At 43.7% G+C, this 22,682-nt stretch overlaps 1 protein-coding gene across 2 annotated transcripts in view; it reads right to left on the bottom strand.

Moving 5' to 3' along the window:
* Positions 1–22,682, bottom strand: part of LOC139420435 (phenylalanine--tRNA ligase, mitochondrial-like) — a 116,806-nt gene that overhangs the window by 36,231 nt on the left and 57,893 nt on the right. For both annotated transcript variants that reach the window (XM_071170569.1, XM_071170568.1), the window contains exons 6-7: positions 21,117–21,277; positions 13,962–14,113 (exon numbers count right to left, since the gene is read on the bottom strand). In XM_071170569.1, the coding sequence (XP_071026670.1) occupies positions 13,962–14,113; positions 21,117–21,277 (313 nt within the window). The remainder of the gene's footprint in view (positions 1–13,961; positions 14,114–21,116; positions 21,278–22,682) is intronic.

Genomic DNA, 22,682 nt, shown 5'->3' with positions numbered 1-22,682 from the left:
GCCAAGAGTGTGCAAAGCTGTCATCAAGGCAAAGGGTGGCTACTTTGAGAAATCTAAAATATATTTAGTTTTGTTGAACACTTTGTTTACTACATGTTTCCATATGTGTTATTTCATAGTTTTGTTGACTTCACTATTATTCTACAATGTAGAAAATAGTTTAAAAAAAAAAACTTGAATGAGTAGGTGTTTCCAAACTTTTGACTGGTACTGTATATATGCATTAAAACAAATATTCACAAAAGTAGTGCACTGGGCCTTTAATAGCCCTATATTAGCAAAGCAATAGCCTTCTGCAGAGCGGGCAAAACCTTTTTTTCCACCCTCCCCCAGTGTACCCCGACCCCCACCTACTTCCTGCAGCTATGATCACATGCAGGGGTGCAACTATCACTGGGGATGGGGGGACATGTCCCGCCCACATTCTGAAATTGCATTGTTGTCCGGCCCAGTTGAATCATTGGAATGTAATACAAAACAAGGCAACGGTGTGCTTTAGGACTATGCGGACACCTCCTAGCGGTCGTGTAGGCTGTTTGAAGTGTTAATCCGACTAGATATGTCCCCCCAGTTCAAAAAACAAAGTTGAGCCCCTTATCACACGTGCACTAAAAAAACACCACTAAACAACAGCTTGTAGCTACTGTAGATGCACACTTGAATTAGGGGCAACTACACTAAAAACATCTACATTTCTCAGAATTATTCCAAACTTCAAAAATGGTCTTCTGATGTGATTTAAGCATTGTTGTTGACTTAGAAAAACAGATAAAGTTGATGTTCTATTTATAAAACTGACTTAGAGAGCAAAAAACAGGGAAAAACAGAAACCCGAAGAAGAAAAAACGAATATCCAGATAATGTAGGCTATTTACTTAATTTTTCTGTTTTAATAAAATACATCATTTTAAGAACTAACATCATTCTGACCATTCTTATCTTACAGTAAAACTGTAAATAAGACTTTAATCTCAAGAGAAAACAGGTTAACTGTAAAAAAAGGTTTACTGATCTCTTCCTTAGAAAACAGTTCTGATCATATAGGCTTAGATCAACACAAAACCCAAAACAATTAACAATACACGGAATTCATACATTTTCAGTAATTTATATTGTAATTTAATGTCGTTCTACACAATACCACAACACATTTTTCCAATCTGTGAGGGAAATAATCAATCATTTGCTGTGTATTTCAGATGGGATCAAGGCATTAGAATGTACCAGACGCCACCAAAATAAAGCTCTTTCGGACAAAAATGTCAAACCCGGGGATGCCTGGCTGGCTACTTTTTCTATTAGACTTGCTACTTGTGAAAAACACTTCTAGATACACCTCCGGTTCTTCGTATCTTTCACCTCTTCTGATATTTGGTTTATTCTGCTCCATCTTCATTGGAAACACGTTTGTATGTGGGAAGAAAGTGTGTGTGGTGTGTGTGGGGACAAAGTGTATGAATTAATCTCCTCTTCCTGTCCATCATCCTCTCCTCCATTTATTCCTCTTCTCCCACACATTAGCTGTGACCTTTGAGTTTCTTATAGAGTTCTCTCTAACCACCTCTCTGCCTCCCACTCTGTAATTGAACTGGCATAGACATAGGTCTCTTTCGTGTAATGAAGTAATTACCCATTGAACTGGCATAGACATAGATCTCTTTCATGTAATGGAGTAATTACCTTGTGCTCTCCCCTTTTCCTCTCCACTCGACTGCTCTCCCTTCCTGTCCTCTCCTCCCTGCTCTCCTCCTAGTCTCACCTGTCCTCTCCCCCTCCCTACGCCGGTCGCTTCTTTCCCCTCCTCTCTTCCCTGTCCCTCCCCTCTCCCTTCTCCTCTCCTGCTATAGAACTGTCACTCATGATGTGATCTTTGGCCTTTGGACAGTAGACTGCTTTACAAGGCAGTGGACAGTGATGGGTTTATTCAGCTCACTGTCTTCAGAGGATGTAAGGTCGAGGGGGACAGCTGTGGAACTGTGTATGTGTTTGTGTTTCTGTGCGCACACGCCTGGGAGTGTTGTTTGTAATGATGATTGCTAAGCAGGGTTATCCCGCAGTCGGTTTTGTTTTCTCTGATGTGGAGAGGGCAAGGCGGCCCCCACAGCCCTCTGTTTATAAGAGCAGAGTAAAGAGTGACATTTAACTTGACCTTCTGCTGGCTACATAAGCCTCCTAGACAACCAGCCACTGGCTAGCACTGAAACAGCAAGTGCCAAATTCAACCAGGAAGACTGACCTGTAGATGTCATTACTCTTGTTGACTAGCAACCCATGAGCACTAACGTGAAGGTTTCAAACAGCCGCTCACTTACGTGCTCTCGGTTGCTGCTAAACCCAATATTCAATTGGTTACCTCCAACCCCAGAAAGATGGGGCCAAATGCAACACTTTTTGGTTTTCCATTTCAATACAGCTTCTCAAACTCACTAAGGTCCTTGTGGTTGATGATACACCAAAGATATTAATACACAAAGTCACCAATACATACACGCACACAATCACAAGTCCTGCATTTCAAAAGATCATTCCATGATCCCTCAGGGTAGAGGGGAAAGAGATATTCCAGCCTGGCCTCTCGCTTGCCTGCCTTGCCACTGCTCTAATTACTGCATTGATCCAGTTGGCTCTGGCCCTCTCCCCCTCCTTCTCTCCTGACCTGACCGAAGTTCTCCACCGTGACACATCGAAAACAAGGCCCCTCGTAATTTCTTAGAAGCAAGCTAAGCGAGAAGTCCTTGTGTAGTAAGGAATAACTTTGTTGAATGAGTCATGAAAAATAAAATGTGTCCCTCTGCTCAGCAGACAACCAAATCAATTGGCGTGTTTTTGAAACGCTACCTAATAGAAGTGCTTCCCTCGCAGAGTTATTTCACTGGGATGAGGATAATGGCCGATAGGATAAAAGTCTAAAGTAATGGAGGAGGAAATGCCTTTAGAGTAAAATGTGGCGGGTGGTGGCTGTAGATTGCTCCCATTTATCCTCTTCCAGGGCCCAAAACTAATTACAGAGGCCCCATTTACTCCCCGTACACATCAACCGCATCTTCTGCTAATTAGCCAACACTAGAATTATGGAAAAATTCTGTCGATAACTCCCTTGGATTGTGCCGCTAACCCAGTGAATCAAATCAAATGTATTTATTAAGCCCTTTTTACATCAGCAGGTGTCACAAAGTGCTCCTACAGAAACCCAGCCTAAAACTCCAAACAGCAAGCAATGCAGATGTGAATCTCTTTGCGTCTGTGTCAACCATTGATCTGATTTCTGTGCTATTTGTCAAGGTTTGCGCTCGATGTCCTGTGTGCACTTGAAAAAATCAAATAAATCACTTGGGGGGGGCACCTGCTAACTGTGTATAGACAATAACCCAAATGTATACAATCATGTAGATTCAGGCTTCAGTCAAGGAAATAGTACCCCTGTCTAAGATTACTTTCAGATTTTTCTCTGTCAGATTTTGTTCATCCGGTTGTCGGTGTCACGTTCTGACCATAGGTCTGTTATTTTATTCTTTGTTTTAGTATGGTCAGGGCGTGAGTTGGGGTGGGCAGTCTGTCTTTCTTTTTTTTAAATTTTGTTTTTATTTTTATTTTTAATTTTACCCCTTTTTCTCCCCAATTTTGTGGTATCCAATTGTTGTAGTAGCTACTATCTTGTCTCATCGCTACAACTCCCGTACGGGCTCGGGAGAGACGAAGGTTGAAAGTCATGCGTCCTCCGATACACAACCAACCAAGCCGCACTGCTTCTTTAACACAGCGCACATCCAACCCGGAAGCCAGCCGCACCAATGCGCCGGAGGAAACACCGTGCACCTGGCCACCTTGGTTAGCGTACACTGCGCCCAGCCCGCCACAGGAGTCGCTGGTGCGCGATGAGACAAGGACACCCCTACCGACCAAGCCCTCCCTAACCCAGGCGACGCTAGGCCAATTGTGCGTCGCCCCACGGACCTCCCGGTCGCGGCCGGTTACGACAGAGCCTGGGCGCGAACCCAGGGACTCTGATGGCACAGCTGGCAGTACAGCGCCCCTTAACCACTGCGCCACCCGGGAGGCCCCCTGGCAGTCTGTCTTTCTATGTAGGTTTTTGTGTTCAGCCTAGTATGGTTCTCAATCAGAGGCTGTCGTTAGTTGTCTCTGATTGAGAATAATACTTAGGTAGCCTGGGTTTCACTGTTGGTTTGTGGGTGTTTGTTTCCATGTGAGTGTTTGTTGCCGCACGGTACTGTTTCGGTTTTCGTTTTCGTCACATCGTGTATTGTTTTGTATTTCAGTGTTCAATTCGTTTTTAATAAATCGTCATGAACACTTACCACGTTGCATCTTGGTCCGATCCTTACTCCTCTTCAGACAACGAGGAAATCTGCCGTTACAGTCAGTCCCCAAGTCAGTTTCCCTATACCATTCCCTATCCTTTTGCCTGCCCATGTCTTGGAACCATCTCACTGTCCTGCCGTGTTCATTGTTCCTTTCATGGGGAGTTCCACTAGAAATCCAAAGTGTTTTTTTATTGGGCAACATGCCTAGTCAATAGTCATATTTTTAAGGCTGGCACTGCCATTTCATTGACCCCATGTGGCTGGAGAACAAATAATTTCCCTCGTTCGTTAAGCCAGGAGAGTGGCGGCAACTGGCGGCCAGCGAGAGAGCAAAAGCGAGGACTTGCGGTTAACAAGCACTTTGGCATGCTACATGGAGGAGCACCGGTTTTCATCAGATGGCACAGTACTTCACCAGCGGATAAATCGCAGCGGCTAAACTCTCAGGGATCCACTACTAAAGACTGCGACTCGGCACCAAGAGCAGTGATTCACCCACAAGCATTTCAAGGGGGCTCTTGTCCAACGGTGGTCTTCATCATAAAAATAACTTTACATGAACGGTTGGGGATGGGAATGGGATGATTCATAAATGCTGGACCAAGGACAAGAAGCACCTGCCTCGCTGTGCTTAGGAGGAGGAGGTTGTTCCGCGGTACGCATGACTTTCCAAACAAATGGCATCTTTCAAAATGGCTGACATCTGTCCCTGAGGCTGTAGACAGAGAGTTCTTGTCCGTATTCTTTATGACAGCTTGGGGTCTTGTGTGGGGGGGGGGGGGGGGGGGGGGGGGGATTTGATGATTTGGTCAATGTCTTGATGAAATAATAAGAGGGGACAGTGTAGAGGCAGCAATAATTGATGAGTGTCGGTCGTCTAAAGGATCTCGGAGAACTGTCCGACCGTCTGCTCTTAGTCAAAGACGGCCGGGACTCTGCCAGCTTGAGTGGAGCGGTGTCGCTCAACCAATGGGTCGGACGTTCCTAATCAACACTACTTAGGTGTAACGTTGACGAACAGCGGCTATGACAGGCTGAAACCACAGACTGCTCTCTTTCCAAGTTCCCTTTCTCTCTCTCCCAATCCCTCTCTTCCCTGTCTCTCTCTTTCTTTCTCCAAATTGACAGCTCCATTTGAAGCCTCCCACCCTGACAGAATGGTGCTTACTGTTGAAAATCAACTGGAAGTTGTCTGCGGGGGAAAAGCTCACCTGTGTCTGCAGCGATTAACCGAGGATGCCTGAGCACCGCCAGAGGAAATTAAACCAGCCTTAACTTAACCAAACAAGGGCAAGAACCATAGCAGATGAACTGGCTTATTGGTTATGATGACTAAATGGCACCCTGCCACACATATCAAACTGATCATAGAATAGCATGCCTGTAGAGAGAAAACCTACTATAAGGATTTACAGTGCACCACCTTCCCTTCGTCTGTCAAAGGGTCACTATTACAGTGTATTGCAACTGTAGGCTCACCTACAATATGTCAGGAGGCACAACACTATACTGGAAAAGCCTGCATGGAACAAAAACAGTGCAGTGCATTGTGGCAGACCTGTCAGCCTGAGGGGCTCTTCCCCCGTTACCCCCACTCTCAATTACACCCAGATTACCCAGCTGCTCCAGGCTGCTTGGCAGCACCTACAGCATGAATCTGGCCAAGCTCCCATTATGCTCACTTCAGCCTGGTAATGCCATAAAGCACTGCTTGTTAGCAAACTGAGGAATACGGTGCACTGTGCGCTAACGCTGTGGGCTAAAAAATACCTAATAACTTGGAATACTGTGTACAAATGGGATATCATAAAGACGTTGGGATTCTATTATGTACAGAAGAGAATGGAGACAGGGATTGTCTTCTTTTCTTTTAATGATTTTAAAGTGTGGAACATTCATTTCATATGGATCCGCCTAAAATGATTTCAGATTTCTAAAATCAGATAAATGTAATGTTATGTCAATTAAATGTTATACCTGACAGATCATTTGACTGTAAATGTAATTTCCCTTTTACATATCTTTTTTCACCCAATCTACCTGGAACTACCTGGATAATACACATTGTTACATGTGTTTTGGCAAACACTATACCATCCGCAATAGGACTGTAATATGCATTCTATATGCATATTATTTTCTAACATCTTACATTTGTGAGTGACAAATCATGTGTGATGTAGGGTAATGCACTGTACCGTATTGAAGTGTGCATATTAAACAGCGATACATTATTCAAAGGCGTTTCCTGCAGTAGCTCCATTAAACTCAGTCCACTCTCTCTTCTTCCCTTGTCTCACTCCCTCTGCCAGCTCCCTCCTATCACTCTATACTGTCGCTCCCAGGATACCCCCCCCTCCCACACATCTCCCTCTCTCTGTTATCCCCTTCTCTCTCCCACCCTAGAATTTTCCCTCTCTTTACCAGTTCCTTCTCTCTCTCTCTCTCTCTCTCTCTCTAGCACACACAACCCCCACCCCCCATCTCTCCATCTTCCTCCCTGGTCTCTGTCTTTCTCGCTCTCTCCCTCTCTGCCTGCTCTACTCTGGCTCGGGGGCCGTGCTCGGCATTAGCCTGCTGCTTCGCCTTCTGGAAAGATCCCGGGAGGTTTCCAACAAAGAAGGCTGATTTTTAACAAGTCTGGCTCTCTTCAGCAACCCACTGCCGAAGATGGCCATTTGTCAAACGCACACACACCTCTCTCTCTCTCTCCATTTATCTCTAAACGTTTCACTGATCCTGGGACACAACACTCTGCATGGCACTCCTCTCACACACACACACACAAACACACACACACACACACACACACTTCCTCCATGTTCCTGTTGTCTACATATCTCACCTTCCACCCCCTCTCCCCATCTGTTTCTTTCTTCCTGCGCGTGCCAGCAGTAATTGTTAATTTGATCCAAAAGATGGTGGCCGGGTGCTCCCTATTCTGCCTAAGCTGAGAGGGGAGATGTGTAGGCCTTGTGAGGGACAGACTGAGGGCTCAGGCCAGGTGTGGTGGAGGTGAGATGGGCTTCAGGTCAGACAGTGTTAACGTTTGCCTCCGAGGACACAAGGCTAGTCTACTATATACACTATACTACTATATACACTAGCATGTACTGTACTATACTAGTATATTAATATGTACTGTATTATACTGCTATATACTATACTATACATTCAGCAGAAGCTTTTCAAATTATATTGGCCATTCTGGTGCCATTTTATGACAGTGGCTTTAAAAAAAATACCTCGCATATTTATAGTTTACAACAAGCAGTGTTGTGGTGATTTTGTAGAGTACATACACAGGGATGCACACACACGCACATGATCACACGCATGCACACACTCTTCCTCATGAACGTCTCACATGGAAAGCATGCCTTCATAAGGTTGTAGAGTTGTAACATTTACTGCTAGTTACATAGTAACACTTTTATAGTGACATGGTAATACAGTTAAGCGGATAAACTATTTTACCATGTCACTTCAAAGATGTTACTATGTAACTACATGTTAATACAATGTTACCAACTGACGGTGCCACTCACTAACTTAGATTATTCTGGTTACTGCCTTCTCTGAGAGGTTGTCACACAGCCTCTGCTGCAGGGCAAACATCATCGATGCGGGGCTCAGTGTTACAACTTTCCCACCTCCCTCCGTGCTCGCCCTCATGCCGTTGACTTTCTGTCCAAGCTGCTTGATTGACAGCACAGTTGACTTTACAAATGAATCCGTCCCGATTACATCTGACAGCGTTACGGACCAATAAATGCAGATTTGTGTTGCATTATAGTGCCTATCAGCTTTGATTTGTAGCGCCATGTCCGAGGAATACTAGTGCAGGCCAGTAAAACGTATCAGTGTGACTACAGTACGACGCAAAAGGCATTCAAATGGTATTCTCGACTTTGAGCTGAGGATTCCACTTTGTAGTGACATTCCCACCAATGCAAGTTGTATTTCGCCACATTGAAATCTTGAGAAAGATGGAATGGTTTGTTTGAATGCCGGGTTCTGTACATCACCTGGAGGAGCTTCTGCAGTGATGTGACAGTTAAAGGCTGCAAGAAAAATATTTTGATATTAAAGGTTAACAATTAATATTTAACTAATAGTATGTGGGGTCGACCAGCCTCATTATTGTAATAATTATTAAATAAAGATGATTGTTTAAAGAAATGACAAAGTCTCTCTCACTTGGCCCTTAACGGAAAAATCACATAATTTTACATGTGAAAATCACCCAAAGATTCACATGTGGATATTTTTCGCAAGATTTCACAGCAAACAAAAATGTGTCATTTCCCATAACGTCACACATTCGCAGTTTTTTGAACCTACATATTTTACACACTTTGACATAAATTATTACATTGTGTATGTTTATACAGTGGAAAGAAAAAGTATGTGAACCTTTTTTGAATTACCTGGATTTCTGCACAAATTCGTCATCAAATTTTATGTGATCTTCATTTAGGTCACAACAATAGACAGTCTCCTTAAACTAATAACACACAAACAATTATACGTTTTCATGTCTTTATTGAACACACTGTGTAAACATTCACAGTAACTGGTTGACACTCCTTTGGCAGCAATAACCTCAACCAAAATGTTTTCTGTAGTTGCGGATCAGACCTGCACAACGGTCAGGAGGAATTTTGGATCATTCCTCTATACAAAACTGTTTCAGTTCAGCAATATTCTTGGGATGGCAGGTGTGAACCGCTCTCGAGGTCATGTCACAGCATCCCAATCGGGTCAGGACTCTGACCGGGCCACTCCAGAAGGCGAATTTTCTTCTGTTGAAGCCATTGTTGATTTACTTCTGTGTTTTGGGTCGTTGTCCTGTTGCATCACCCAACTTCCGTTGAGCTTCAATTGGTGGATAGATAGCCTTGCATTCTACTGCAAAATGTCTTGATAAACTTGGGAATTGATAGCAAGCTGTCCAGGCCCTGAGGCAGCAAAGCAGCTGTTAAGGTTTTCTTCTTCCTTCTGAAGAGGAGGTGTAGCAGGGATCAGACCAAAATGCAGCGTGGTTATCTTCATACATCTTTAATGAAGATAATACCGAACAATACAAAAACACTAAACGTAACGTGAAAAACCAAAACAGCCCTATCTGGTGCAAACAAACACAGAGACAGGAACAATCACCCACCAAACACTCCAAGAATATGGCTGCCTAAATATGGTTCCCAATCAGAGACAACGATAAACACCTGCCTCTGATTGAGAACCACTCCAGGCAACCATAGACTTTCCTAGACTACTATACTATACCACAATCCCATAACCTACAAAAACCCCAAGACAAAACACACCACATAAATAACCCATGTCACACCCTGGCCTGACCAAAATAATAAAGAAAACACAAAATACTAAGACCAGGGCGTGACAGCAGCCCCAAACCATGATGCTCCCTCCACCATACTTCACAGTTGGGATGAGGTTTTGATGTTGGTGTGCTGTGCCTTTTTTTCTCCACACATAGTGTTGTGTGTTCCTTCCAAACAACTCAACTTTAGTTTCATCTGTCCACAGAACATTTTGCCAGTAGCGTTGTGGAACATTCAGACATGCTTCAGACATGCAGCAAATGTTTTATTTGGACAGCGGTGGCTTCTTCCGTGGTGTCCTTCCATGAACACTATTCTTGTTTAGTGTTTTACGTATCGTAGAGTCGTCAACAGAGATGTTAGCATATCCCAGAGATTTCTTTAAGTCTCTAGCTGACACTCTAGGATTCTTCTTAACCTCATTGAGCATTCTGCACTGTGCTCGTGCAGTCATCTTTGCAGGATGGCCACTCCTAGGGAGAGTAGCAACAGTGCTGAACTTTCTCCATTTATAGACAATTTGTCTTTCAGTGGATCAATGAACATCAAGGCTTTTAGAGATACCTTTGTAACCCTTTCCAGATTTATGCAAGTCAACAATTCTTATTTCTTAGGTCTTCTGAGATGTATTCTGTTCGAAGCATGGTTGACATCAGGCAATGCTTCTTGTGAATAGCACACTCAAAGTTTGTGAGTGTTTTTTATAGGGCAAGGCAGCTCTAACTAACATCTCCAATCTCGTCTCATTGTTCACTCCAGGTTAGCTGAGTCCTGACTCCAATTAGCTTTTGGGAAGTCATTAGCCTAGGAGTTCACCTACTTTTTCCAGCCTACACTGTGAATGTTTAAATAATGTATTCAATATAGACAAGAAAAATACAATAATTTGTGTGTTATTAGTTTAAGCACACTATGTTTGTCTACTGATGAAGATCAGATCAAATTTGATGACCAATTTATGCAGAAATCCAGGTAATTCAAAAGGGTTCACATCTTTTTTCTTACCACTGTCATTATATTCAACTTGTTCTCACTTGGGATTTGAATTCACAACCTCTTGGTTCATGGCATTCCGATCTTCCTACTATGACACCATGTTTGTGGACTTGGAAGTAAAATCTCAGCTTGATTAAAAATACACTCAAGAAAAACAATTATATTTATCATAGTGATTCAGGAGTAACATTACTCACGTGAAAATCGAACTTGCAGTTCTACTCGTGAATTACGTTCCGATGTGGTCACGTGTAGTTTCTGGTATGACATGTTGAAATTTAGCATTCATGTTTTCACGTGCTCAAAATGCTTTCACGTGCAGTTTCACATTCTCACATGCTGCTTTTACATGTTGTCACGTTAACTTCACATAAGACCATGTGATCGCATCCTCTTTCTGTCGAGCTTGCGGAAAGTGATCAAATTGCAACCTAGTGTTACGAGTAACACTTTACTTCACAGTGTTCTTATTGCCGTGTAATCGCTCTTGTAAGTAGAGGGTAACAGGTAGTACAATTACAGCACAGAAGTAACCCTAACTAAGTACAACACAACAATAACTAATTACAATACATGTTGCACTACAATGACTGTGATTTCACCTACTTCAGTTGAATTCACAGATTGTAAATTGCTGTGGATAAGAGTGCCTGCTAAATAAATTCTGCTAAATTAATTCTTGATTGGTGGCGCCGTGCCCGATTTTCACAGGACACGGTGTACATCAAGGAGGAAACACAAGTCTCAGAATACTCCTCCCTGCTTGCGCAGGTTATATATAAATGGCGTACAGACAGAGACAGAAGGGTACGGTCGCCCGCCCGCCCTCATCGGGAGCAGCTTGCCCAATTCCATGAGTCAGCGTTGATGCCAAGCAAAAAAACAAAACAAAAAAACAATTAGCCAGCCACCTTGTTCATAAAAGTGGCATTCGCAGGGAGGACAGTCTGTAACGTAGCTGGGGCTTAAATGGAGCTTGATATCCCGCGGCAGTAATCGTAAAGTTTGTTGTCTAAGGGAGGCTGCGTAACAATGTGAGCTCGGCCCACCTCAGCTCATCTCTCTCTGGGTAAACTGCGGCACAAATGATCCCAAAATGCTCATGACCTTGAGGACAATCATTGTCACAATATGCTATCTCAAATTCACAAAAACACACACCCTTAAAGACACATAAACCTGAAAAGACAGGACAGACAACATTTACATATTGTGAATCAGATAATTGTGATACTGTTCTTTCTCGCATTCACAGTACACACACACACACACACACACACACACACACACACACACACACACACACACACACACACACACACACACACACACACACACACACACACACACACACACACACACACACACACACACACAAGCCCTAATGAAGGGTAGGGAAAAGGTCGCTATTTAAAAAAAGATTAAAAGCAGGGACAGAGATTAATGCGCACAGGCAATTTTACACACCACGGGCCCCTTTTTTCACTATTAAACACACTACACACACACACTCACTGTTCGGTAAACCACTAGGATGCGGGGCGGGCATAAGTCCTGCGCCAAGCTGTGTCCACTGCCTGCCCTTTACGCCCTGTATTTAAAAAATTAGACGTCAAGGCTGAGGCTCAGGGGTGGACGCTAAGAACAGGATAGTGAGGGAAAAGGAAACAGCTTTGTCACTACAGAGAGGGAGGGTCCCTCAAGGGTGAATCTCAATAAGGAATAAAGTGACTTCCTCTCCTCGTCTCCTTTCCTTGAGCTGCACTGACCTGTGAAAGGGGTGGATTGGTGAAGCAAAGACATCCGCCATGTTGCTTTCATCCATCCTGTGTTTTCAGGTTTTATGTAAATTTCAAATGTAAAGACGGGGGCGAGCAAGGAAATGCCCTACTAAAAACTTGTTACTGAAACGTATAGACACACATTGTCCGCAACTCTAAATCCTTGATAGGAATCCGATGGAAGTAGTAATCTATTAGCCAGGGCAAAGCCAATCAGTCTCTGTGATTGATCTGTCACTGGGCCATTCCTTGTTTGTTCCTGTCGGTGCTGGGATTAGTCCAAAAGGTTCTGTTTGTTAATTGTGTGTGTGTGTGTGTGTGCGTGTGTGAGAGAGAAAGATAATTATGTGTGTGTATGACAGAAAGAGATAGAAATGGAGAGAGAGAGACAGAGAGAGAGAGTGGGAGTAGGTGTGAGCGTGAGTGCAAGACAAACAGAGCGAGCCTCATGTCGCCGATGTGAATCGGGTCAAATGAAGATGTGCCATTAACAAACATTGACCCTCGGTCCTTCCTTGTCATTCGACTAAGGGCTCCAATCAACGGAGCAAACAGCACTCGGCTCAGTCGGGCTCCATTATCTTGCATAATAAGGAGCTGTCAGAGTAGAAAAGATTAGCTAGACGCGGAGACATATCCACTATCAAAGACCAAACAATCCAATCCCGAGCCCCTCTGATGAATAGAGCATCGCTTAACCTTTTCTCTCCGAGCCCATTTGTCAAGCAGTGGAATAGATCTTACCTCACCCCTAATAGCAAACAACACCGTACAAACCAAAAGAAGAGCATTCACCACATCGTTGTATCATTATCATTAGCCAGTAAATTGTTTAACCTGTTAGTTACATTTGAACTAATATGTAATGCATATAGAGTCACAACATTGTTACACCCGGTGTTAAGTGTTTTTTTGTCTCTCACGACAAGCACATTTTTAAAGGGGGCATGAGGGGAAGGGGCAATTGTCTGGGGGGGAGGGGGGGTTGGAAACTGAAAACCTGATTATGGTGGTAGCACTTCAGTGAACAACTAAATGAGAGTCACACACCAACTTTTCGAAGGTAATGCCTTTATCAGAGTGAGGGGCACTATGCCCATCGTTGTTCAGTCGTGGCACCCTAGGTATGCCGTTTGAGTACCACTGCTATATCTTCTTGAGGGCGTGATGTCTTACTTTGGATGTGTGGTGGATGAGAGCAGTGTTTTGAGGACCCCCTGCGATTGGACTTATTTGATCTAAGCCAGTATAAGCACACCTGATTCAACTGCTCAACTAATCATCAAGCACTTGAATCAGGTGTAAGGTCAGGTAGTTAAAATCAGAACCAAACGGAAGTAAACGGACTGAAACGGGGAGGGACTACCTGCATTTTTCCAATAGGAAACACTTGTTTTCCATTACAAAACATTTTGCTAGTGTGCACTAATGAATACGACCCAGGTGTGCTAGCACTAGGAAACACTGTGTTGAGTCCTATAGCTCTGTGTCTTGTGAAGAACATGGAGCCTTACTTTGGATGTTTGAACTGGTCAACCAGGGTGACCTTCTCCACCAGGTCTCCTCCGATGCTCCTCACCAGGTCATAGAAGTCGTTCTCTGTGTAGCCCTCGGCCGGTAGCCAGAAGGAGATGTCGTTGATCAGAGGTGGGTACTTACTGAGGGGCTTGAGGAGGGGAGGAGGAGAAGGAAGCGGGATGGGGAGGAGAGGAGATGGAAGCAGAGAGGAAAGGGGAGAGAACTTTTAGAACAAAAGACTAACAATGAGAGACAGCAATGCACGCTTTGCCTGATATGGAGGTCCTGGATGGCAGGGAGCTTGGGCCCAGAGACGTACTGGGCTGTCCGCATCACCCTCTCTGGCGCTTTGCTGTTGAGGGTGGTGCATTTGCAATACCAATCGGTGATGCAGCCAGTCAAGATGCTCTCGATGGTGCAGTTGTAGAACTTTTTGAGGATCAAATCTTTTCAACCTCCTGAGGGGGAAGAGGCGCTATTGTGCCTTCTTCAAATCAAATCAAATTGTATTTGTCACATGCGTCGAATACAACGGGTCTTACAGTGAAATGCTTACTACAAGCCCTTAACTACCAAAGCAGTTAAAAACAAACACCCCCCCCCCCCCCCCCACAAAAAAAAAACAAAATAAAAGTAACAAATAATTAAAGAGCAGCAGTAAATTAGCAGTAGTGAGGCTATATACAGGGAGTACCGGTACAGAGTCAATGTGCGGGTGTGGCCACAGTCATCGGTTAACAGGGAGTACAGGAGGGGACTAAGCACACACCCCTGAGGGGACCCCTTATTGAGGGTCAACATGGCAGATGTGTTGTTGCCTACCCTCACCACCTGGGGCCAGCCCGTCAGGAAGTCCAGGATCCAATGGCAGAGGGAGATGTTCAGTCCCAGTATTCCCAGCTTGGTGATGAGCTTGGAGGGGACTGTGTTGAATGTTGAGCTGTAGTCGATGAACAGCATTCTCACGTAGTTATTTCCACTCTTGTCCAGGTCGGAGAGGGCAATGTGAAGAGCAATTGAGATTGCGTCATCTTTGGATCTGTTGGGGCGGTATACGAATTGGAGTGGGTCCAGGGTGTCTGGGATGATAATGTAGATGCGTGTCATGACCAGCCTGGTACGGCTATGTGTGCACAGGTGTGCGCTCCCTCAACTTTTAAGAACAAATTCTTATTTACAATGACGGTCTACCCGGACAACACTGGGCCAATTGTGCACTGCCCTATGGGACTCCCAATCACAGCCGGATGTGATACAGCCGGGATTCGAACTCTTGCACTGAGATGCAGTGCCTTAGACCACTGCGCCACTCGGGAGCATTATCAGGATAGAGAAACCAATGGGTCACATGGAACACTCTAAACAAAAGCCAATGAAAACATTTACAAATCTCACAATTGATGCTTAGTTTATTGTGTTGTCCAGAAGCCAAAAGCACAATCCTAGTCAAATTAGCAACCCAATCTAGTTGTTGCATCTTTAGATCCTGCCCAAGTTTTACATTTTCTAACAGATTTTCCTCTCTGTCACATTTGGAACAGCTGGGCTATTTAGAATGGTGTTTTCCCAGGTGCTCTGTTTAGAATGGTGTTTTCCTGCTAATTGCATTTTGGCAAATTTTGACACAACATCATGGCCTTGGGAATCCTCTGTCACTCTTCAGTCCACAGACACAGGGGAAATATGAGACTAATTATACACTCTCCATGAATCCCAAATTGAACTAGCCCCTCCTCCCTAGGCACATCTGTAGAGGGCACTTCTGTAAATCTGAAGAGATTGGATACTGTAGGTGTAAGCAATATGGAACATTTCCACAAAGCTTATCTGAAGGCAAGGTGACTCAAGTACCATATTGCTTATACCTATCTTATCCCTTCAGATCTACACGAGTGCCAACGCATTGATTTGGGATTTAGCATAAACCGCTTTTCCCCGCCAAAACACATACAGTAAATGTATCCCCTTGTATGTCTTTGGTACTACTGAAAATTACAAAATCTTTTAGTAGAGGTTTTCACCCAAAGCAACTTCCATCTAACGCATACAAATAAGTTGAAATTGTGGAGACCAAGTATTTGGTCTCCACAATTCTTTATTTCACTGTTAATATTACAGAACCTTTGTTTTTGATTCAGAACTTAATATATCCATTTAAATCAGAAAAACAGAAATGGAATTGAAAAAACTATTGACACCCCAGACGTAATATTTGGCAGCACAGTCTTTGGTCAAGTGCTTCCTATAGCCATCTATTTTATTTTTTTAATTTTCCCTTTATTTAACTAGGCAAGTCAGTTAAGAACAAATTCGTATTTTCAATGACGGCCTAGGAACAGTGGGTTAACTGCCTGTTCAGGGGCAGAACGACAGATTTGAGCTTCCTGCACCTCTGTACTGGCAGTTTGGACCACACTTCTTATGCGAACTGCTCCAGTTCTCCCAGATTTGAAGGGTGCCTTCGCCCAACTGCTCTTTTCAGATCTCTCCACAAATGTTCAATGGAATTTAGATCTGGACTCATTGCGGGCCACTTTCAGAACAGTCCAGCGTTTTGTCTTGAACCCTTCCCGGGTGCTTTTTGAAGTGTGTTTGGGGTCAATGTCCTGCTGGAAGACCCATGACCTTCGACAGAGACCCAGCTTTCTGACACTGGGTCCGACATTGCGCTCCAAAATGCCTTGGTATTCTCCTGATTTCATGACGCCATGCACATGTTCAAGGCACCCAGTGCCCGAGACAGCAAAGCAACCCCAAAACATCACTGAACCTCCATTTTTGAGTGTAGGGAAGGTGTAGTTTTCTTTGAAGGAATCCATTTGTTTTCTGTTGACATCGAAAAGGTGTGCTTTATCAAAAAAGCTCTACATTCAGCATAGGATTTTGTCATGTTCAGGTGCGCTTTGGCAAATTGCAGTCGGGCTTTCTTATGTCGCTCTCTCAGCAGTGGGGTCCTCCTGGGTCTCCTACCATATAATCCCTTTTCATTGAGTTGGCGACAGATGGTGCGAGTTGAAACTGTCATACCTTGTGTCTGAAAGTCAGCTTGAATCTGTGTAGCAGTTGATCGAGGTGCGCTCTCTACCATTCACACGGTCCCTTGCTGCAATCTTCCATCAGGTTCTTCGGGAGGTTGGCTACAGTGCAATAGGTCTTAAACTTCTTGATAACATTACGTACGGTGGAAACAGGAACACCAAGGTCTCTGGAGATGGACTTGTAGCCTTGAGATTGTCCAGGCTTGGCTACAATCTTGTGTCTGACCTCAGTTCTCTGGTTTTCTTTCTTTTCTCCATACTCATTGCGGTACACACCGTCACACAAAACAGGAGAATGAGTTGTTTTCTTTATTAAATTTGTGATTTTTATATTGCAGACACCAAGATCAATTCCCAAGTATTTGGGCAGTTTCTCCCATTCTTCGATGCAGATCCTCTCAAGCTCTGTCAGGTTGGATGGGGAGCATTGCTTTGCACAGCTATTTTCAGGTCTCTCCAGAGATGTACTTGGTATTTTATTAGGATCCTCATTAGCTGTTGCAAAAGCAGCAGCGACTGTTCCTGGGGTCCACACAAAACATAAAACAGAATGACATAATACAGAACATCATTAGACAAGAATAGAACTACATACATTTTTAAAAAGGCACACGTAGCCTACATATCAATGCATACACACAAACTATCTAGGTCAAATAGGGGAGAGGCGTTGTGCCGCGAGGTGTTGCTTTATCTGTTTCTTGAAACCAGGTTTGCTGTTTATTTGAGCAATATGAGATGGAAAGGAGTTCCATGAAATATGGGCTCTATAGAATACTGTACGTTTTCTTGAATATGTTCTGAATTTGGGGACTATGACAAGACCCCTAGTGGCATGTCTGGTGGGATAAGTGTGTGTGTCAGAGCTGTGTGTAAGTTGACTATGCAAACAATTTGGGATTTTCAACACATTAATATTCTTATAAAAATAAGAAGTGATGCAGGCAGTCTCTCCTCAACTCTTAGCAAAGAGAAACTGGCATGTATAGTATTTATATCAGCCCTCCGACTACAATTAAGAGCAAAACGTGCCACTCTGTTCTGCGCCAGCGGCTGTTCTGGGCCAGCTGCTCTGGCTGGGCCACTCAAGGGTATTCAGAGACTTGTCCCGAAGCCACTCCTGCATTGTCTTGGCTGTGTGCTTATTGTCATTGTCCTGTTGGAAGATGAACCTTCTCCCGAGGTCTTGAGCGCTCTGGAGCAGGTTATCATCAAGGATCTCTCTGTACTTTGCGCCGTTCATCTTCGCCTCCATCCTGACTAGTCTCCCAGTCCCTGCCGCTGAAAAACCCCACAGCATGATGTGGCAGCATGATGCAGCATGATGCTGTCACTACCATGCTTCACCGTAGGGATGGTGCCAGGTTTCTTCCAGACGTGATGCTCGGCATTCAGGCCAAAGAGTTGAATCTTGTTTCTCATGCATGGCCTGAGAGTCTTAATGAGGTTGGGAGATAGGGAACTTAAATGGACGAGCTAAAGCCAACTTCATAAAATTCCTAGGTGACTAGTAGTATTAGCGAGAAAAAATGTAAAATATAGTTTTATTTTAACAGGACAAATCTGAGGGGGCATGTGCCCCTATGCCCCCTATGAGCATGACGCCTCTGCTTATGAGCATGGCTCTTTATGGAACCGTAAAAAAGGTTCTATATAGCACCAAAAAGGTATCCGCTATGGATACAAGCCAAAGAACCCTTATTTGGCACTAAAAAAAAATAACATTTTTGTGTGTAGGTGTTGGACAAACCTACCGAGGTCAATGAAATAAATAAGTAAAAATAAAAACATACGAGAAATAAAACACGCGTACATTCACGTGTTTTTATTTCTTGTGTGTTTTTATTTTATCTGACCTAGTATTGACCTAGTATTATCTGACCTAAGATCCTTTAATATCCTGATTTTATTACCAGTGATATTGAACACTGCATTATACAAAACAGTTTGTAAGTCAGCATTTCACTGTGCTTTTTACATCTATTGTATCCTGTGCACGCAACAAGTCAACTTTGATTTGATGTGAAAGTCTCATCATGTACCAGTCCAATTAATGATGTGCAATTATCTGCACAGTAAGCACATTCTAATAGGCCCCAATTCTGACCCCCCAAAAATCTATCAATCCCCGGCTAGCTAAAAAGCCATTAAGCTATCTCAGTTTCTGGCCAAATCCTCCCAACAACAACGGCTCCCATTAAGTCATTACAGCTGGGCAGCAATAATGACTCGGAGGATCAAAACTATTGATTCAGTCCTTCTCCTTTCTCTGTCTCACTCAGGATGTTTGAAGGAGTACTCGTTAATTTGAGAAAAAAAATACAAAAAACCCCAGCCATTTGGTTTGCTATAAAGCGCAGGGATGGAGCTGGAGAAGTGAAACCACTTTTACATTTGTAAATTTAACGACATTTTGAGGCTGAACATTGTATGTTAACAACATAATTTAGAAGCAATAGCGTAAAACATTTTTTGGGGGGGTTATTTGATGGGGATAATACAGTTGAAGTCGGAACTCAGTTTCACAATTCCTGACATTTCCTAGTAAAAATGATCTGTCTTATGTCAGTTAGGATCACCACTTTACATTAAGAATGTGAAATAATAGTAGAGAGAATGATTTATTTCAGCTTTATGACTTTCATCACATTCCCAGTGGGTCAGAAGTTTACATGCACTCAATTTGCATTTGGTAGCATTGCCTTTAAATTTATTAACTTGGGTCAAACGTTTCGGGTAGAATTCCACAAGCTTCCCACAATAAGTTGGGTGAATTTTGGCCCATTCCTCCTGATAGAACTGGTGTAACTGAGTCAGGTTTGTGGGCCTCCTTGCTCGCACACAATTTTTCAGTTCTGCCCACAAAGTTCTATAGGATTGAGGTCAGGGCTTTGTGATGGCCACGCCAATACCTTGACTTTGTTGTCCTTAAGCAATTTTACCACAACTTCGGAGGTATGCTTGGGTCATTGTCCATTTGGAAGACCCATTTGCGACCAAGCTTTAACTTCCTGACTGATGTCTTGAGCTGTTGCTTCAACATATCTACATAATTGTCCTTCCTCATAATGCCATCTATTTTGTGAAGGACACCAGTCCCTGGTGAAAGCACCCCCACAACATGATGCTGCCACCCCCGTGCTTCACAGTTGGGATGGTGTTCTTTGGCTCGCAAGCCTCCCCCTTTTTTCCTCCAAACATAACGATGGTCATTATGGCCAAACAGTTGTATTGTTGTTTCATCAGACCAAAAGGACATCTATGTCCCCATGTGCAGTTGCAAACCATAGTCCGGCTGTTTCATGGCGCTTTTGGAGCAGTGGCTTCTTCCTTGCTGAGCGGCCTTTCAGGTTACTGTGGATATAGATACTTTTGTACCCGTTTCCTCCAGCATTATGTTATGCTAACGTTTGCTAATGTTTCATTATACCTTCTTCATTAAAACAATGGCTGCTTGATATGGTCCAGGAGCATCATAATGGCTTTTGGTTGAAACCAGAGCCATGTATTACGAGAGTTCAGCCAGGATTTAGAACGGCCACCACGTTAGTAGCCCATTTATTCTAGAAATGTTTGTGATGTAACGTTGGTGTCAACAAATTGCATATATGCTTTCCCTGGACATCTTCAAAGGTTTTGAAAAATATCAGAAATAAACAGCAAAACGCAGAAGCATCAACTATCACCGAGCAACCACTATGGGGGAGAAAGTGGCGCTCTCGGAACATTCAGACAGAACCCCCATTGGCCTAACTCTCAATATACGACTCTTTCTCCATCTTTGCCATTGATCGCTTGGGCAGCACCATTTAGTGTAGTCAATTGAAAGTAGTACATTTATTTTTCTTCTACTTCTATGAGTTTATTGGCAGTTCATAAACAAACTGAAAAGATGCATGGAATGTGTTGTCTGAACAAGCCAAGGTTGGTGAACTACTGCCATCTGCAGTGCTGGAAAGTTTGCTCAGGAGTATAAATCATTGTCTGTTCCTCTCTGAAGTCTCCCCCAGTTGCCTACCTTAAAATGGGCTTTGAAACCTCAACAGCCAAACTCTGCATTAAAAGTGAATAATAGTGGTTGAAAAATATAATAAATATAACCCAGAGCTTTACTTGGAAGGTGACTGGGTCGTTGATGCTGGGCAGGCAAAACTGCTTCAGGAAGCGGTCGTCCTGGCTCCAGAAGAGGCGGATGTCAGGGATCCCGTACAGCACCATGGCCAGGCGCTCCAGGCCCAGTCCAAATGCCCAGCCCATCTTGTTACTCACTCCCGCTGGAAAAAGGACACAATAGGAGATTAGAGCAGCTGTTCCCAGAACTTTTTGTAGTGGGGGAGGTTTGGTTATTCAACCACTAATTGGCCGACATGGGTTCATTTACTTGAATTCAATTTTTTTGGAGAGAGAAATTAAATAATTATTGAGAAAAATCTGACAAATCAAGTCAAGAACTATGTGGGACGCTGAGCTGAAGGGTAGTTTTCATTAAGCGCAGAAATGCGCAGAAATGTGTTAATTAACCACAATGACTATAATCCATTGCACCATTTTTCCCCAGCTCATAGACAGGAAGAGACGGGCACCCGAAGGGCGCAGCGGTCTAAGGAACTGCATCGCAGTGCTAGAGGCGTCACTAATGACCTGGGTTCGATCCCAGACTGTGTCACAACCGGCCATGATCGGGAGTCCCACAGGGAGGCGCACAATTGGCCCAGCGTGGTCCGGGTTAGGGGAGGGTTTGGCCGGAGGGGCTTTACTTGGCTCATCGCGCTCTAGCGACTCCTTGTGGTGGGCCGGGCACCAGCAGACTGGCCTCAGTTGTCAGTTGAACGCTGTTACCTCCGACACATTGGTGCGGCTGGCTTCCGGGTTAAGCGGGCAGTTAAGAAGTAAGAAAGAATGTAAGAGGCGAAGCAAAAGGTTTCAGTCTAGACAAAAACTGTAGATAATTAGCACAATGCGCTTCTATGGACTCATTTTGGACCTAAGCTTGAAGCCTTCCTTTCCGCCTTTGGGCCATTGACTCCCATTGTTAGGGCGGAGACATGAGCATCTCGTCATTATATACTGATCGCTTGACAGATACACTTTTACGCCTGCTACGCTAGGTGAGATACACACAGACTGCATGAGAGAGCAATGTACACAACACATTGATGAGAGGGAGAGACAGTTCGTGAAAGTATACCTTAACAACTTTGAACAACTAGTAAAATAATTTTGTCAAACAGCTCTGCAGCATACTTAGAAACGCTAGCTAAAAATGATGACTAGACTGTACAGCAACATTTCCTAAACTTGATCCTTGGGACGCCAAGGGGTGCACGTTTTGGTGTTTGCCCTAACACCACACAGCTGATTCAAATTATCACAGATTGAAGATTAGTGGATTATTTGAACAGCTGTGTAGTGCAAGGGCGAAAAGCAACACGTGCACCCCCTGAGGTCCCGAGGACAGAGTTTGGGAAACAATACAGTATGGGGAACACAAAATGTTAGATGGCCTGGCCGGTTTACTGATACTGCCTGAGCAGAGATGAGATGATTACTTCAAGGAGTTAAAAATAATAAACTAATCAAATAAAAACTAAGTAATATACACAACTGAAATATTTAATTTTTTTCTATTGATGTCTCCCAAATGTGGACCTGATAGAGACATATGGAATATTTTAAATG

The sequence above is a fragment of the Oncorhynchus clarkii genome, chromosome 11, assembly GCF_045791955.1.
Source record: "Oncorhynchus clarkii lewisi isolate Uvic-CL-2024 chromosome 11, UVic_Ocla_1.0, whole genome shotgun sequence".
Lineage (NCBI taxonomy): Eukaryota > Metazoa > Chordata > Actinopteri > Salmoniformes > Salmonidae > Oncorhynchus > Oncorhynchus clarkii.
Note: the sequence above shows the minus strand (reverse complement) of the source record. Positions and strands in the feature narration are given on the sequence as shown.